The sequence below is a fragment of the Passer montanus genome, unplaced genomic scaffold, assembly GCF_014805655.1.
Source record: "Passer montanus isolate IOZ18808 unplaced genomic scaffold, ASM1480565v1 scaffold67, whole genome shotgun sequence".
In the NCBI taxonomy this organism is placed as follows: Eukaryota; Metazoa; Chordata; class Aves; order Passeriformes; family Passeridae; genus Passer; species Passer montanus.
In genome coordinates, this window is record NW_024371815.1 from 1728256 (window position 1) to 1747530 (window position 19275).

A 19275-nucleotide genomic window follows, 5' to 3' on the forward strand; every position below is an offset into this window, starting at 1 on the left:
CTTGGTACCTCAGTTCCCATCTGTATCATAACAACAACTCTGAAACCTGTATTTCAGCCTTTTTTGTGGAAGTTGTTAGAGGATATTGGCCCATAACTGTTACTAAATATGAAAATTTGAATTATTAGCTAAAAATCTCTAGTTCCTCAGAGGGGGAGAGCTCCTTCAAAAATTCTCATATCAATATTGGTCAGATTCAAAGTTAAATAATTACCCTTTATGCACTTACATGAAGAAGAAAAACACTTTGTTCCATTCCTGCTACAGCTCTGTGTTCCAAACCAGTCCATCTTCTAGGTTGGAGAGACACAGAACCTGGCAGCTGCTGTTAATTATTCAGTGATTCCTACATTTTTTATTTTCTTATTCAGTTTTCAATATATGATGAATTATAAACAGTTCCAAAGGCAGGTGCCCTTTCTCTAGGCTGGTAATTCAGTCTTTTGAATTAGTATTAATTAATGAAAGAGGAGGAGGACATTGCATGGCTATTGACAATTCTAAATTGGGTTCAGCTGTTCTGTAAGTTCAGCTTTAGCATTTAGAATATAAAGAATTTAGAAAAAATATTCATTTGAATTTCATCTTCAATGTAACATGAAAAAGTACTGCTTGTTCTCCAAACTGGTACATTCTTCCATAAGCACAGAAAAACAACACAACACATATTGAAATTCTGAATAACTTAAGAGCCCACTCTGTAATGACTAACAGCATCTTGCAGGAGGCAAGAATGCAGAGTTTTGCCTTGTTCTCCCAGAGAAAAAAATGGTACATCCGTAGGAATTAACATGGTTTTATTTCTTAGAACTAATGGATCTTTTAAGTGCTATAAAATAGCTGTTATTAATTGGAATTTGTTGCAATTTTTCTGTAACACAGGGTAATAAGAATGTTGCCAAGAGATGCTGTGGCTGCCCCATCCTTGGAGGTGTTTAAGGCCGGGCTGGGTGGGGCTCTGAGCAATCTGGCCTAGTGGAAGGTGTCCCTGTCCATAGCAGGGTGGCTGACAATCCCAACCCAAACCATTCTGTGTTACCATTGGGGTAATGCAGTGCTTTCTTATATTCCACTGAGCTGCTTGTCTGCCTTCTGGCTTCTCTAGTTCCCCTGGAAAAGGCAAAGGAAGTTTCAATAGTTCTGAAACCCTTTGCAGCCTCTCAGGGTAAGGCTCACATTCCAGTAACAGCTGAAGGAGGTTGTAAGAAGCTGCACTCCAACTCACAGCTGCAGTTGTTTGAACAGCAGATGGATATGAAGGGAAACCAACAACTATGCCTTTGAGTTAGAAATATATTAATCCATGCAGCAAAAATTAGGTGCAATTTGCCAACTTGTAAGGAGATAACATACCTGCTTCTGGCACCTACATATAAGCAAGTGTTGCATGCAAATAGGATGCCTGGAAACAAAACACCAAAGCACATCACTGTTTATATGCATTAAGATGGTTCATTTATTTTCATATTATTACTCAAAAGCTTTAATTACCTTTTACTCTAGGAAAAAAAAAAATCATTAGCATCCTGCAGTTCCTCTTATAAATCATAGCCTGATGTGGAAAATATGAGAGTCACCTTCCCCTTAAGGGGAAGTGTGAAGCGTTAAGCACTGAGAAAACTTGTTTTTCTCTCCCTTCTAACTAAGCTTGAACTTCAAGTTTTGAAGCAGAACAGGAACATGGAAACGCTGCTTATAGCCTTCCTTTAAAAAATACCTGAGTATGCTCTTTAAAAAGTCAGAAAGCCCAGTCCTAGGGCATCCAGGAGGTCGTGTCCTCACACAGGGGCATAAACCTCCAGAGAGAGCACACCTCTGCCTGGAGCCTCGCTGTACTGGTTTGCTATTCGGGACTTTCTGCAAGAAAATGGTACATTTGCTAGTTTGGCAGAGGGCAGGTGTCCCCAGCTGGCAGAGACCTCACCTGGCGCTTTGCCTCCCGTGCCATCAGGTGGCACTCCAGGCTCACGCTGCACTTTCCTCCCTCTGCCGCTGTCTCCAGAGGGCACCGCCAAGGAACAAAAGACTCAGGGTCTGGTTTTACTCCATTTCGAAGAGGAAATGCAGTTAGAAAAAAACCCTCTCATGAAAACAGATAACCATTTGTGAAGCCGATTCCCTGCCAGATACAAGTGAAGTTAAACAAATGCCAAGCAAAGGCATCACTGTGGAGTGTGCCTGCAGTCCAAGACTATGGAAAGGGAGGAAAAAGATCTATTTAAACCTCTGATGAAAAATAGATAACCATTTGTGAAGCCAATTCCCTGCCAGATACAAGCGAAGTTAAATGCCAAGCAAAGGCATCACTGTGGAGTGTGCCTGCAGTCCAAGACTATGGAAAGGGAGGAAAAAGATCTATTTTTCTGTGTGATTAAAAAACTGCACAATGATAAATGAACAGCATATGAAACTTATGAAAAGTGCAGCCTAGCTGCTTTGCAGCTCAGCAGGTTCTGAGAATGTTCCTGTCTCTAAGATCTTATAAGCCTGTCAGCATCAATCTGCATTGTCTGGTGCTGTAGTAAAGCGAGTAGTGACAAAAAACAGTCCTGATGGTGCTGCTGGTGGAAACTCTGTTTTCTTCCTGCATCTTCATGTCTCAGAAGCAAAAAGAAAAATAATAATCACAGTTTATCAGAGCTTAAACCTTTTTATTAACTCTCTGTTTTCTACAAGAAACAGAGAAAATTTGTGGCGGAGTTTAATAAAAACTTAAAATTTCCCTTAAATCAGCATTGCTTCTATCTAACTGCAAGTTTTGCTTGAGATACCTATGGACATTAGTTAGCACAAAGATTTGGGAATGCAGAAAACTTGTGACAAGATCATACACCACATAAAGGCCAATAAGAGACACTATGCAATACTGGTTTTTCATCTTTTACAGATCAAATAGGTAGATGACAGCAGGTTGCTAGAGATGTTTTGCTGTATTTTTGTAGGTGGCAGGATTTTTGTGCAATAATAGCAAGTTGGGCAACAGAAAGGGCCCTGTAAACATTGCTGTTAACCACGGGAGACAGCAGTGCCTGACAGCAGGAGCTGTGTCATGCTAAATTAGAAAGGGCTTAAACCAAGCCCACAGAGCCCATAATATCCCAGGAATCAGTGTTTGTCGATCTCAGCATGGCCTGTCTTTATCTGAAATAATTTAGTCACTTTAAAGAGCAAGGTATTTCAACAAAGCATCTCCTCTGTAGCTCCTCTCCTGTTCCTCCCTCCCTATTCATCGCTGGTGACAGCAGAGATGTTTCCACGACAACAAGCCATGCTGTTGCCTCAGGTGACAAACTATAACTTCAATAAACAATCACTGAAAACAGCTTCAAACAATTAATTAGGTAATGGAAATGTTATTTTAATAGGGCTTAGATGCTTTGGAAGTAGTTACAGACCAAGTTCTGATCAAGAATTTGTCTAGAATCAAAGCCAAAGATGCCATGTGAAGGTCAGGATGGATTCACTGTCTGAATACTCTAAGAACCATTTTTTAAAAATCCTTCAAGATCAAAACAAATTCAATCCAGAATATGCAATGCAAAACAATTCAGGGTGGTTTTTTTCATTTTTTTGTTTTTAAATTTTGTTCAAAGCACATACTGGCAAGGATTTACCAACTTGCTCACTGAAAGCAGTCCATGGCTGACACACTCCCCATATGTGTGCCCTTGCACCAGTGTGACAGACAGATGATGAGCCCAGCAATTGGTTTTGCAATAAATGGATTTTTCAGTTTTCTCTTTACAGAAGATGCTTTCCTACAGTTATAAATGGATGATTCATAAATCTTTCCTAATACTGCTTCTAGTAACAGTTCAATTGATCTTTAATTGTTGTTTAAAAAGCGAATCTCCATGGATTGCTTCAATCCTATAGCCTGAAGTTTCTCTAGCCCAGGACAGCTCCTCTGTCTAAGCTTTGAGGTACACAGTCTTTAAGTGCAGATGTCTACACTGAGAGTATGCCTGTGCTTTATATCACAGTCCTAGTTAGCAGGAACACTATTTGGGGCTAGTAGTTGCCCTGGCAGAATTTCTTTTTTTGCTTTGTTTATGATACTAAGTTTCTCCAGAATAGTGCATCTATGAAGCAAGAGCAAGAAAGACAAGGGGTGCCACCTTTCCTGTCTGTCCTAGGGTGACTTTATGATGCTCATATCCCCATTTGTCTATTTAGCCCACAAATAAATTTTACACCTAGAAGATTAGTTACAAGAGGGAAGGGGGGGAAGAAGAAGTTTATGGGCTGTGCGAGGACCTGCCTTTGCAGTGCCAGATGTGCTCCTACTGCCCTCAGAGGCTGCTTATGGACTGTGCTTGTGGGTTAAGTCCTGCCTTTGTGCACAAAATATTTTCAGTCTGTGGATGAGGGACTCTGCACCGCTCCTGCTGCGTGTTCCTCTCAGGGATTAACAATGGTCCTTGGAGCTCCCTTTGCAGGGCAATGGGCTCACCCCTGTGTGTCATCACACAGCTGGGATCCAGCCATTGAGAACAACGCAGAATGGAACAGAATGTGCACTAAATACTGGCAAGAAAGGTTTAGAGGCAGAAATTGGTGAATTGTCTAAACTAACTTTGGCAGATGCCCTGATGTTTTTGTTATAACTTCGTCAGGTCAAGAATGAAATCCAGGTTTGCTGCAGGCATGATAATGGAACCTTGAAACAGCTGTTGTATGGGGTGTCCACATAAAGCAGAGAGGCTTGACTCCAGTTGCACAAACCCTCAGAAGAAAAGAACTGTGGGAAATGTGTATCTGATAATTAAGGTACTACCCAGGAAGGGAAAAGATTGGGATTCTAAGCTGTACAATGCAGGGTATACATCCTGTATTATACAGGGTATAAGCTGTACAATACAATGTATATGCAGGGTATACATCCTGCATCACAGCAACTCTTGTGATCACAACCCCGTGCCTATTTCACTCTGAGTTTTCATTGTGGGACTCCTTTATTTCTCCTTGGAAAGTGTTGAAGATCTTGCTTTGGTCCTATGGGCATAAGATCAATATACAAAACCTCAGGGTTTCTCTGCAAAAAGATGCATTTTCTCCACTTCTCTTCCTGCAGGAGAGCAAAGGATGTGGGTGTAGGCCATGACAGCACCCTCTTATTTGTGCAGGGAAGGGAGAAGGTTCAGCCAGGTGCCTTTGGCAGGTGGATGTGCATAGAGCAGTTTTGCCCCTCACAGGGAAGTGCTGCATGGGCTTTGTGTCTCGTGCACAGCAGCTGCCTCTTTGTGGTGGATTTTGTAATTGAAGGTTTAAACAGTTAAACTGCTTTCTTAATGCATTTGTGGTTGCTAAGATACAACCTCTTCAATTCTGTAGATCTTCCACTTGAAATATAGCACATTGGCAAATGGGGCTTTCCCCTCTGACAGCCCAGGAGAGGGGGAGCTGACAGGGCACTCCCCCTTGGGCTGGTGAGAAACTGCTCCTGCAGCTGCCTGAGGGAGCTGGGCTTGCTCCAGGGCTGGGAATAACTGGTGAGTTTTACTGGATTCTGGCCACTGCATGTGGCTGAAGGAGAAGGCAGAAGGGGGAATGTGGGGAGTCACAGGATGTGGTAGAAGGAAAAGCACAGAGAGAACAGGCAGCACAACAGGCTAGGAGAGTGTGTGGGATAAGCCTGGGGACTCTGTAGAGGAAGCAAGGGAAATCCTTCTTTCCCCTTCTTTAGATAGCCTCAGGCTTCAATTGTCCTTCACAAGCAAGAATCATCTTCTCTGCTCTTTGATAATGAAAAGTGGATCTCGGGAGAGTCTGGTTTTGGGACAGGTTTGACAAGACCTTGGGGATAAATTGTGCAGCAAGAGATTTCTTGCAGTTCTAGAAAGTTATTAGGAAATACAGATTTAAAAGTAGCACTAGACTCCTCAAAATTCATTAGCAATATTACAATAGCAGCTCAAAATAGCCAAATATTTTAAAAGAAAGCCTTACAAAATATGTGGAGGAAGGTGGTATAAAATAGTGCATCTTATCTCTCATTTCATGCTAAAGTAAGTCTTTACCTGTGAGGGTAGCAAAGAATATTTTGAACATGTTGACAGAGCTCAATTAATGCAGCAACATCTCTCTGGGTTTGCAGATCAATAGCTGTGAGAAACAGAGTGCAGCTGTTCATCCTGGAAAGGTGTTAGCAGAGATGTCAGAGGATGATAATTGAACGTGCAATGTTTTCCTCCCCACCTCTTCCACAAGGCAGTCCAAGATCTGCATAAAATTTCTGTGAGCATCACCTTCTGTATGGCAAATAGATCACAATGATGGGATCTTTCCTACCTGTGGGAAACCTCTGCTTCTTTCTGCACCTTCCCACTAAAGTGAGGAGGAGCGTGGTCCAGAGCACCATGCAGAGCTGCTGGAGGTGTGCAAGCCTCACCAAAGGGAAATAAAACCAAGAACCTGCCAGAACTGTGGTGTTAGCAGAAGTTATCGACAGTGGGGTATCACTCTGGTGTCTTGCTTGGACAACATTTTTATTACAGCTATAGAATCGAGGAATATCAACCTATTTTCACCCAATCTGACACCCAAATCCCAATTTCAGTTATTTATTTTTGTTTATAACATACAGTGATTCCTCCCCGCCACCCCCATGCTGCCCCCAGAATTGTTTCTCCTGTTTGACAAATGATGATGAAGCCAAAGAGGGTGGTGATGGGGTTTCTGGACTTCTTTGAGCTAAGTACTCTTCTTGAAGGACAGTCATAGTGCTGTATTCACACACCTATTGCCAGCTGAAGAGCTTGGTCCTGTATTTAAAATTGATCTGCTTCAATTATGCTATTGCATGGGACATACATGTTAGTAGTATGATTAGTACTAGTTTTAAAACAAGGATTGGCTGTCCAGGAAACCAGCCTGCATACTTTGACTGAGTCACTGCTGTAGGGTTTATTTATTTGAGCAGCCATGTTATGAAAACAATGTACAGCATTGTCATGATACTTGAAATAACTGATAAATGGAATTGTTGGTTTAAGGATCTTGTCCTACTCATTGACTGCCTCAATTGGCAAATGGAAAGACAAGTAATTAGCTGTACCCTGCCTGGCTGATCCACACTCATGGCAGCTTTCAGAGCTAAGGGAACTGAGGAGTTTATGCAGTCAAATGCTCCACATAAATTGCTTTGTATCATGGGCCAGATTTAGGATCTACAAGTGCCTAAAGAGTTGCGTTCACTTTCACATGAGTAAAAGTTTGATCCTTATCCAACTTGAGAGAGAAGTAAAATAAAATTTCACTGCTACAAAATGCTTTTCCATGGTGCACTCTGAGAGCAAACATTTTCAGAGCTGGCCTGTACAGAATTTCCAGAAACCATTTAATGGTTTCACAAAGCCTAAGAAATATACCCCATGCCTATAAAATTAGGCCCATTCCAGTAATCCTGGTTCTGCCACATGAGCAAGGCAAGTGCCTTTATGCTCTAATTTTAAACTCAATACAATTTGCTGACAAGACTGCAAATGGAAAATAATTCCTATTGGGAGCGGGAGCAAATTGATAATAATGTTACTGAAAATTGGATATAAAGGCAAACAATCCTTCCACTTGCCCTCTCATCAGGGACAACCAAAGGCTCCAACAGACTTAAAGCAGGACAACTTCCTGGCTGCAACCACAGAAGCAGGTGGCTCACGCCAGTATCTCCCCCAAGCCACAAAGGGTTAAATTGCCGTATGTGGCTGCTAAGTATGCCTGTGAAAATTTCAAAAGCATGCTAGTGAGCCATCTGGCTCCTGCTCCTACTGGGTATTTGGGGAATGAAAAGGGAAACTGGAAAGGTAAATAGTGTATTGCTTGATGTGTTGATTTTCAGCTGAGATTTCTCTCTTCGGTGCCTAGTCATATTTGTCCATCTAAATGAGTGGGATTGACTGTGTCATCCCAAAAAGGGGTGAAAAAAATTAGCATGTAAGCTCTGGGAGAGCTGTGCAAAGCCAGACTCTGCCTCGTGTAACAGCTGAGACAAATTTATTCTGGTCTGCATCCAGAAAAAGGCCTCAGCCTCTCAGTGTCTAACTTGTGTGCAGGGATGGAGGGAGGATTCTCACCCCGGGTACAAGCAAGATCAGCTGCCTTGGACTGAGATTCCAGAGAGGTGCCCCACAGCTGGGGCAAGAATCAGGATCACCAGAGAGTCAGGTACCAGCTCAGACTGGAAAGAGATGGTTTCCTACCTTAAGTGTGTGTGCCAAGCCAGCATTTTTTGGTTTTTATTATTACATTTTATTTTCCCCTGTGGTAGAGATCAGTGGTGGGGGAAAGCAGGATGCTGCTCTGCTGGTAGCACTCTGGTTTGTCACCTGAGCCAGTCTCATTTGGGAGGCTGGCCTGGCCACATACCTGATGCACTTCCATGGTTGGAAAGGTCTCAAGCCTGGCCAGTGATGACAGTTGGAAAATATACCAATTTAAATTTTTAAAAATTTTATAACTTTAGCCAGTTTTGACAGATTCACATAAGGAACTAGGTTGGAAAAGACCTTTGATATCATTGAGTCCAACCTGTGTTCACTTTGGAGTTTCTTTCCAGGGCATTGTTTTACCGGGTGAAGGCCTGATAAGGTTAATATCTCAACAAAGTGAGAGTAGCCCAAAAGATACGGGTTGGAAAAGACCTTTGATATCATCGAGTCCAACCTGTGTTCACCTTTGTGCCAGGGGAAGGGAATTGGAGTTTCTTTCCAGGGTATTGTTCTACCAGGTGAAGGCCTGATAAGGTTAATATCTCAACAAAGTGAGAGTAGCCCAAAAGATACCCAAAAAGATAATGACCATCAGCAGAACATCAACAGACATCTACCTCAGACACTGCTCCCTGGCATGGTTGGAGACACCTGGTCCAGAAAAGACTGATAAGGAAATCAGGGGGTGAGGATGTAATTAACATCAGAGGTGAAGAAATCCAGATCCAGTAGGAAACCAAATACTAAGAACTACATAATGAACATCGAACCAATGAATCTCTATGGGCCTTAACTGTATAAAGTCTGTGAAAAAAGTGGTAAAATTCATGTATCATGGAATGATTTTCTCTGCACACCTGGGCTATGTGTGAATGAAATTATTTGTGTTGCATATCCTGGCCAGAACAACAACATCCTAGCCAGAAATAAAGTAATGCCTTGATCCTCTAACACTAAAAATGTTGTTGGAGGACTTTTGTTTCTCCCGCAGTCTTGGTGACAACACCAACACCAATTTTTTACCTGTGACTTCGTGTGTCAATGCACACTGCACACCTCTGATTCCATCAGGCAACGAAGACTCAAAACTCCTGAAGTCCAGGTTGGGCTATGAGCAAAAGAAAAAGCTGGTCCTGGGACTGAACCTAAAGCATGTCTCCAGCTCTGCTACAGCTGCCCACACTCTTCATCACACAACACCCTGATCCCACTCATGGCATGTATTCCCTCCTCCACCTGCCACAACAGTTGAAGTTCCCACAGTAGCTTGCCCTCCGTGTCCTGATCCCTGTGACTCTTCCTCCTCTGTAGAAGGAGCTAAAACAACTCTTTCTTGCCTAGCTTAAAAATAAGCTGTGCCTTGAAGTCATCTATTTATGCCTTTTTTGGTTGTAGTTTTATTGAAAAAGCTGGTATTAACATATTTATATTTTTATTCAACAACAGTTAGCTAATTTGTGCAACACAAAAAATGCAGCCATGAACAACAGCTTTCAAAACAATCAGATTTACCAACTTTACCATCACTTACTCTACACCACTGAAAGCTCAAACTAAAAAGAGAAAGAAAGTTGGAAACGTTCACAATGACGATGTTTACTTTCCATACATTCAAGAAACCAGGAAACCGATCTGTAACAGTGATGTCAAAGACAGGAACGGAATACTGGTCTTTGAAAGGTTTCTATTTATTTCCTCTAGGATTACTTCATGGTATTTTGGTTGGGTATTTAATTAGTTTTATAAAGCTCCAAAGATATATTTGTTTATTTAATTTTAACATGTTCTTTTTGGTACCCAAAGCTGAAAGAGAGTAAGGTACTTCAAATAAAACAAAAAAAGGTTGCATTAAGATCTGCTTTATAATAAGTTATCTATAGAATCTTACTTGAGAATGTTAAAAGCTAAATATATGTTTTGCAGTATCTCTAGCTGTAAAAGCCAATATGAGCTGATAGCAATTTTTTTTTCCTTTTTGAGCTGCAAAGATTAATGGAGGGGTCCAAAAGTCAAAGAAATTGTGTGACACCCTTGAAGCAGTAGTTTGGCTTTAACGAGTTCTCTATACAATTTACGACACTCTTAAACCTTTTTACAAGGAAAAAGAAAAGGAAAAGGCAATTCTGTTAAATTTCAATAGAATAAATATGTACATATACTGTCCATGCCTGCTACAGCACACAGTATTTTATAAACAAACATTCTTTGTTCCCTTTAAAATCACCCTACACATTTCATACCGTATGTGTTTAGTGTGGCTGGAAACTGGTGCACATGTGTTTGTGCTTCTACACACAAAATATACAGCATTGGTCTAGAAAACTTCAGACAGATTTCAGGTGTGGTGTTGAGATGTCATATAAAAGCTCTAGACTTTGTTTTTTTTATTTCTTGTAAGCAGATTTTCACCCACCCTTCCCCCAAACCAAAATACAAAAGCATGCAGATCCCTTCATCGGTACATTCTCCACTTACCAAGAAATCAGTGCATAATGGCTTAAAGACTTTTTTTTCTGAGGAGTTTTAATATGGGCAGATTAACAGGTCATGTGAGTTGTGCTCTTTTATTCATGGTTAGAGTAGGAATCCTTAGGGATATTGAATTTTCTGCCAGAGCTATTAAACGTGCAGCAGAACTTTCTTTTCCTGGATTAAGAGGACTTCCTGCCCACTGCATCGTTCCCATGCCATTCCTGCATGCCCTATTTTGTGTGTACTTTCCTTTTCCATTTATCATCATTACAGAACAGAGATAGATCTAAGAGCATATCTGTGGAGAAATGTTTCGTTAGGTTTGGATTTTTCAAATTTTCATGTTTCTCCAGGACATGGTCTCCCAGAAGCGGCCTCATTTAAAAGTGTTAAAATTCACTGAGCAGTGCTGCTCTGGCAGCACCATTATTTTCACAGTTACAGATACCAGGCATTGCCTGTGCTCCCTAAAGGCCAGGATTAACATAACCATTCTGCAAACAACAAACAAGGGACTTTATCAAGCGTGTCTAGCAGAGATGTAACTTTGTTCCCACTCAAGTTGGTTGCTGCTTTCAAGGAGAGCACTTCTACCCAAGGTTTCCAGAACTCTAACCCCAAATGGTAGCACAGGTTTGTGTGAATTGCCAGGCTGTGTCTGACCAGCCAGTCCCTCCAGAGCTGCAATGCCAAGTTTTGTAATAGTCCTCACACAATGAAGATACTACTTATTGTTTTAAATAGAGGAAAGAGAACCATGGAGAATAAACTTAAAACAAGCTGGCTGAGTAACTATATCAGTCTGTCACTTAGTCACTTGGGAAGGTGAAGCACAAAGTAATGTGATAAATAAATAAATAAATAAATAAATAAGAGGATACTGTAAAGAAGGGAATGGGATGGGAGAGAAGGGGTAGCTTTTCACCAGCTGGGATTCTGCTTTCAGCTCCAACTCCCATGAGGTCCCTCCAATGTGCCACAGCTACATGCTCTAAAGGGATGTGGCTATTCATTCCTTCAAACAGGCTTGGCCTAACTGAAAGACAAGAAAACAGCACTGGAAAAAAAAACCAAAACAATCAAGAGACTGAGGCAAAAAGCTCTAACAATGTGGTAAATGCTGTGCACTGCAAAAGCAGGAAGGGCACCAGAACACCACAGTCCTGCAAACCACTGAGACCCTCGAAAGGATGGACAGGGGTTGAAGAGCCTCAGTCCTCCTCAGGAACACTCCTAAACTGAGTAAATATCCCTGTTTGTTTAAAGGAACTGATACAGACCACAGTACTGGATTTGCACTCGTGCCTTTTACTCATACAGTTGCAGTGATGGAAAAGAATTGGCTTGCCACCAATAATGATACAGGCTGAGGGATGAAAGGATGCAACCTACAAATCCCACCACAGAAGCCACAATTTTTGTGAAGATCACATCCTTCTACAACTCTCAAGAGGCTGGTTTGTAAATATAGAGGGATATTGATAAATCTAGTGCATTTCTGAGTTCACTTTATCCTGAAATATGTACAGATTGTTTGTCGCTGCTATAGCAATGATGTTCTCGGTTGGGTGCCATGCTGTGTGCAAGATCTTCTTAGTAAAGTCCAAACTGTCAACACTGATGTCATCTTTCCTCCTCTTGCCTCCAACGCAGACTCTCCGGGGCTTAAGGATGGCTCGTGGTTTGCTGCTCTCCCGGGAAGCCTCCAAGGTCACATCCCGCTTGGTGTTGCGGTCAAACATTCGAAAGAAGTTGTTATATGCACCTGTCATTATCACACTGCAGAGACACAGAGACACAACAAAGGCAGTTAAACAGCAGCCTGTGCAAAGCCTACCGACACGACTGGATCAGGACAGCCCAGTCTGACCTTAGGGTCAGCTGTCTTCTGGTTTCAGATGGGAAAGAGTAAGGAGAAAAATGGGTTTTCCCAGTGCTCCCCAGAATGAAGAGTTTTCTTCTACCAATGCCTTGCCCTCCCATGTTATGCAATGAAAATTACAGTTACCTCAAATAATATCTGCTCCCTGACATCACGAGAATCACATCAGAAGATAATAAAAGCAACATGTTTCATTAAGTTATTTTTAATTACCCTCCAGCTTTTTATGAGTGCTTAAGGATGATACATTTCAGGCTTTTTCTCTTTCTCTGGAACTTCACCTTTAATGACAGCTGAGTTTAACCATGATTCCAGAAATAGTCTTAAAATTTCCCACATATTTCAAATCTTTTGATACAACAGTAAGGTTTAGTACAAAATTATATATTTTAAAGAGTATTTTGAAGAAGGGTGTTTTGAAAGGTTCAGAAAAATCACATTGAATTTGCACATGTAAATTCTTTCCAGATGAAACTCTTTTCCTTGCTGAAGCCACAGATCTTGCAAGTCCAGACATCATTAAAATTTGTATCTACAATTCTTCTTAGAAATAAACACACTGGTGTCAGGATTCTGGCATCTCTTATATGAAGTTTGAATGAAACATCAAGTCAGGACATATTTCTGGGTCTGGGAGAAAGGGACAAAAAACATACCTCGATCTGTATAAAAATTACCTCATTAATCAGCTTGCAGTTTGAAATAATAGATTGCCAGTTGCTTCATTCCCCATGTCCCTAGGGGAGGATATTTTGTCACTAACTTTAATGAATTCAGGATTTCATCCATGGCCCTCAGGTTATTGGATTAGCATAATCATGGGTTTCAGAGCCTTGTTTGAAAGCTCATCCCCTGTGAACTTTTTCCATATGTGAAACCAGGGCTGTTCTCTCCTATCTCAGCCCCAAACAGGGTGAATTTGTTCTGAATTTCCATTCTGTGAGAGGGTATCCACCCCAAATGGTCAGGTCTCTACAGAAAAAGCTGTACAGTTTTAAGACTCAGGCAATCAGTAACTATTTGCCTTTCTAATAGAGCCCAAAAGAATATATTTGACGTGCATGGCATTAATAATCAAACCTCCATCTCAAATGACAGCTGCTTTCACACTTTGCTGTTGCAGGGGGGGATCTGTGTTGAGCAGCAGTCTGGCCAGGGAAACACGGAGCATATGGGAGAACATGGGAGAACTCACAGGGATGAGCCACACTCCACCATGCAGACACTCACTGGCTGATAGGATTAGATGCTCCTGGATTCAGGAGTGCCTTAGTGTGTGCACAGCCTCCAGCCAGAGCTGCCTTGATCTCATTTGGGGCCATTAGGAGTGACTGTAATACAAATGAATGACACACTGCAAAAGAACAAATGTGAGCTGTGCCCCTCCCTCATTGCTGTGGCTACAGCTGGGGATGGGAGCAACACAGGCTCCAGAGCCACTGCAGGGAAACTGGAGTGGTGTGCTGGGTTTGTACACTGGGATCACCCAGCTCCACCCTGCTTCCACTGATCCCACAGAGCTCTGTGCAGCTCCTGGAGTGCCAAAGGGAGCTGCTGCAAACCGGACAGCGCAGCACAGAGACCCAGCACACACGGCCCTCGGCTCACCTACAGCCTTCATCCCATGGAGAGGGGCTGCAGGGGCGATGCACAGGGGCACTTGTCCCCATCCAGCCCTGGCAAGGAGCTCCTTGTGCTCTCCAGCAGCAGGACCCGCCTCTGGTTGCCTGCAGAGAGGTTTCCCTTTCCTTCTCACCCCCACAAAGCCACAATCCAGCCTAGCAAGGCACAAGTTAACAACCTCACAAGTTAAAAAACAAGAGTCAGTGTGACAGCTTGATAAAATGTATCCCAGAAGCTGCAGAAAGCCTATTGATCAAGATTAGTGCCTATTTCAGAAATTGAATCAACAGCAGTAAATCAAACGTTTCATTCCTTCCAAATCACCATGTCTCGTCATTACAGCTCCTGCTGTAATGGTTATTCACAACATGAAAAAGTCGAGGTTATTTCATATCTCAGCACTAACGTACACAATTTGTGATGCAGTCCATCTGTATACTTTCCCCCAGGCAAAATTTTGATGCAGGTTCATAACACTGGGGCACACCAGTGCCCCAGGCTGCAGAGCTGTGGCTCCCAGGGGAAAGAGGAGCATCCCTCCTGATGGCAGCGGGAGCTGTCAGAGAAGCAGCTTTCATGCTGGCAGAGTACCAGTGCACCAAAGGCAGAGAGAGGTGTTTGCTAAGGGTCCTATTTTAGAAGGTTTTGCTTGCAGTAAAACTGACTTTACAGTCCATTTGCTTTTTAATTTCTTGAACTGTCGCATATTTTTAGAAGTCTGCTTTCTTCAGTTGGATTTACTGCAGTTATTTTTTAACATATGTAGATGACTACTTTTCATGCTGGCCCTATTTTTCTGCAGTTTAATGGCTCAGTAAAAACCAGCATTATGTAAATGAGAAAGTGTCCATTCTTGTTCAAGGTCACAAACACAGATGGATTATAACCTTACCTGCTGCTTAAAGTAATAAAAGAGAGTGAAAACTAGATGTAAGCCTGCAATTTTTTCCTGTTCAGGATAATACAATGTACAATAATGGAATCTATGTGATAAGGAGATTTTTTTTTTTAAACAGTAGAATATAAATTGTAGCTCAATATAGGAAGAGTCAGTTCTGTATTCCCAGACACTGTTCTGCACAGTAGTGTTATGACAAGGGCTTGCACAAAACCCTTGCAGGAGAGGCTGGTTCAGGAAGCCAAAGCCCCTCATTCAAAACAGCCCACACTACTTCATAGGTGTGCAAGGCAGCAGCCCAGAAAAACTCTATCTAACCACCTTTAATTTTCCTTAAGAGGCAGGTTTACAAGCTGTGCTGCCCAAGGTCAGAGGCACCATCATCCCCACCATGCAGAGGTATTTTGGACACAGAACACGCTCCAGTGCACCCTGAGGAGCAAAGCTGACTGCACCAGCTCAAAACACCACAGCTACAGGCAGCATGATTACAGAAAACCCCAGATAAAACAACAGCACACCTCATCTCCTCCCAAACAAATCCCCCAAACCAAACAAACAAAAAAGCAGGGAAAGACCTCGATGGCTGCAGCATGACTACCACTGCCTACATTTCACCCCCTGCAGCCCAGCCAGTGCTCTGGAAGGAGACAGCACCCCATACCTGCAGGGCCATGAATGCATTTGCACAGCCCCACATTAACCCTCCTGTGCTGCCCTGGGCAGGGATGTTCCCCTCTCAGCACGGGGCTGCTCTGCAGAGCACCTGGAGTATTCTCTGCTCCCTCTGGTTCTCTGCTCCCTCTGCTCCAAGCAAGGTCCTGGCAATTCTTCAGGTGTGTGTGTTTGGAGTGACAACACAAAATGCTACTGATTCCTCCTGCCTGCACTGGCACTGGGCATGCTTGCTTATCAGTGGTGCAATCTGAGGCATCTCACTGCCAAACTTCAGTCCTCATGTGGGGTCACTGGGGCCCAGTCTTACCCCTCCTTTTTTTTACCAACAACAAATGTATTTTTACAGAAGGTAAAAGGTGAAAGGGAAAACTCCAGTGCAAGAGCAATCTTTTATTCACTTTTCTTTTCACTCCCTCCCTAGTCACTGTTCTCTTTTCCTCTTTCTTTCCCTCTGATTCTGCCTTTACCACATTCTCCAAATAGGTTTCCCTTTCCCCCTCTCTTCATTCTCCCCTCTTCTTTCATTTCCGTCTAACCTGCTCTACAGCTTTAAAATAAAAACCTGCCTTATCTGCTTCTCTCTTCCTTTTCCTTTCAAATCTTTGTTTTACTTCTGTAAGTCTCCTTGCTCACTCTCTCCCTACCCTCCAGTCTTGAAGACAACTTGTTTGGCTCTCCAGATGTTTTGGCTTGCATCCCTGGCTTCTTTGGGGTGAAGGCTGGGGAAACAGCAAATCCCCAAGAACAAAGCTCATTTGGGCAGGAGAGGTGGTTCCCAAATTAGTAGAACATTAACTGCACACCTCCCATTCAGTTCAGGCTTCTTCACTCTCTGCCATGTTGATCTGGTAGCCAGCAATAATTCTGGTAGGGTTGTTTTTTCTAAAAGTAAATTTTCAATCTGTAAAATTGTCTGAAATAGCGGATTTGAGAGAAAAAAGTTCTTCCTGTTGGCATTGTAACAGTAATACTCAAAAGGAGCAGATGCTTATCTATGGATAATGATTTTATTAAATATGACAACAGCATTGTACCACTGATGTTTAATGTAGGGCCAGAGTTTTAGGGTCTACAGAAGCAACCTCTCAACTACTGATGGCTTTGGCATCTTTAATTATTTTAATACTTTGAAGCATCTGAGTCTCAATATTTTGGTTTTGTTAGTGACTCTGTTAAATTAAATAATTCAGTATGGGATTTTCCCTGCTAAAAAGTTCTGCTTCTCTTGGGTGGTCAACAAATTCTCTACTTCACCAGCTTCAAAGTCAGTTGAGTAGGACTTGCAACCTGCAATGAGATATTCCATAATATTTTTAGGCAATGAAATTTCATCAAGTATGTCAGTCACTAAGAATTGGCATATCTCTGTATTTCTCAGATTTGTTAATCCCATACTTCAAGCCAACCTCTTAAATGTCATCAATGTTGCAGCCATCCTTGCACTGAACAGCCTTCATCAAAATCACTCCATTCAGCTGCATTCCTGAATGCCAGGTGTTGCCTGAAGATTTGGGGTATCAGCTGGAATTGAGGCTTTCTTAAAAACCAAACCACTTGCTCCACACTGCTTTGTTTGTTTTTCTGGTTTAGGGTTTTTTGTTTGCCTTTTTTTGGGGGGATTTTTAACTCTGATAATTTTTGGGCTATCTCTGGCCCAAATCAGTCTTCCCAGATGCAGAGAAGTTTTTGTTCACCTGCAGATTTCTACTGTCTGGAGAAATTCAGCTCGTTTCATAGCTCCCCTCTTTCATTGCCGCCCACGAGAGCATGGAAGCCATGGGATGGTGTGACAGGACCAAGAGCAGGGCTCAGCAGGGCTTCAAGGACCCACACACACCCTGCTTAAGGGTGATAGAAAAATGAAACCAGCCCAGCTGCCCTGCCCCTCAGTGCAGGTGTGGCAGCAGAACATCATTCCTTGGGGCAACAGGCATGGCTTGGAATTTGCAGGTGTGAGGGGAGGAGACTCAGAGAGCAGCTTCCACCAGAGCCTGCCCCTAGACTTGCAAATCTCAGCAAAGACATCCCTCAGGCACCCAGCATGAAAAGGAACCTTTTCTTGCCCTGAAACTGTCTCCCAATTTTATTTTGAGCCCCTAAATTTTCAGTATTTCACTGCCACGTGTACCAGTGCAGAACAGAACATCTGCAGCCTCCTAGGATCAATGTGTAAGGTCCACCAGATCTGGTTTCATGACAAGCTGACCCAATGAAAGACAGGGTTGATTCCAGAAAAAACTCTTAAAACAACATTTTTCATAGGAATAAAAAGGGGGATTTATTATAGCAAAGGGAAAGGAGGAGGCATTGTTGCAAGCAGTGAGAAACTCCTGAAATCCTGGGAAACTTTCCTGTATGCTGTGCTGTGTAAAGTCACTGATTCCCCATCACAAAGAAGGAATTTATTTAAACCTGGGGAGAAGGCTGCTAGAAAAACTTGAGACACTTGACTTGGATTTAGGGTTGTGGCACCCTGGTACAGCTGGCTGGCATAAGACTGGGAATAAGAACAAGGGATCCCCAACTACTTCCAAGCTAATTTTTGACATGCCAAGCTTTGAGAGCAAAATGATGTCTTCTAGCTCTCCAGCATGGAGTGTGCTGCCAGACAGGAAGAGACTCTTAACCTCTCATCCAATGGGATCTGCCAATTCCTCCTGATTAGAGTGAAGGCTGATGGAGATTCAGGGGGATGAATGACAGTTCAGTAGGAAGGGACTGACTGAACAGTTGTATGTGACTTCTCTCATCTGCTTGCAGCATATCACTTATCATGATGGTAGTTAGAAGTCTCCCTGGCAGGGGTCCTATATCCATTCATTTGAAATGTTTAAAAAAAAAAAAAAAAGTTAACTATGGTATTCACTTGTTATCATGTAGAATTAGGTTTTATTTGGGTTTTTTTTCTTTACAAAAAGCTACAAAAGTGCTTATTTTTACAGGTAAAACTGAAAGCTGTTGACAGGAGGAAGAAAACAGTGTCCTCCAGGTCATTATTAAAAGACTTGGCTTTGGATATGAATGGAAGAGCTAAATTAAATTGCTGTATAAGTAGAGCTCATGTATTCTACACAGTCATGATGGATACACAATAAAGATAGCATGATTTTTGTGTAATATACTCAACTACAGATCATACATGCTCATCTGGATGAATTAGTGTAAGACCCCTGCTTGGCTCCTTCCCCTGACCACTGCTGCCAAAGTACACAGTGATTAATGTGCCCTTCAGCAAATGAGATGGGCTCTGTCTGATTGTATTAGTTCCTGCTCATTGGAGTAACTGAGCATCAATCACGTTCTAATCAGAGCTCATGTATGTTGATTATTTTTGTGAACAGCCTCACCATCAGGTTCTATCATAGCCTAGATTAACTTCTCAGTAATGACAAAACTTAATAAGAAGTATTTTCACCTAAATAATAAACACATTTCATTTTTAACTGAACAATCCTGTCACTATAAATTGTTGTTATAGCTTTGAGGTCTGCCAAAGATAAAACCAATACATTTAA

General features: G+C 42.2%; 1 protein-coding gene across 12 annotated transcripts in view; it reads right to left on the reverse strand.

Moving 5' to 3' along the window:
• Positions 1 to 9578: 9578 nt before the first annotated feature.
• The window catches only part of PPP2R2C (protein phosphatase 2 regulatory subunit Bgamma), a 194044-nt gene continuing 184347 nt past the window's right edge, over positions 9579 to 19275 (reverse strand). For all 12 annotated transcript variants that reach the window (XM_039728916.1, XM_039728918.1, XM_039728919.1 and 9 more), the window contains one exon: positions 9579 to 12458. In XM_039728916.1, coding sequence (XP_039584850.1) covers positions 12167 to 12458 — 292 coding nt within the window. In that variant the 3' untranslated portion in view covers positions 9579 to 12166. The remainder of the gene's footprint in view (positions 12459 to 19275) is intronic.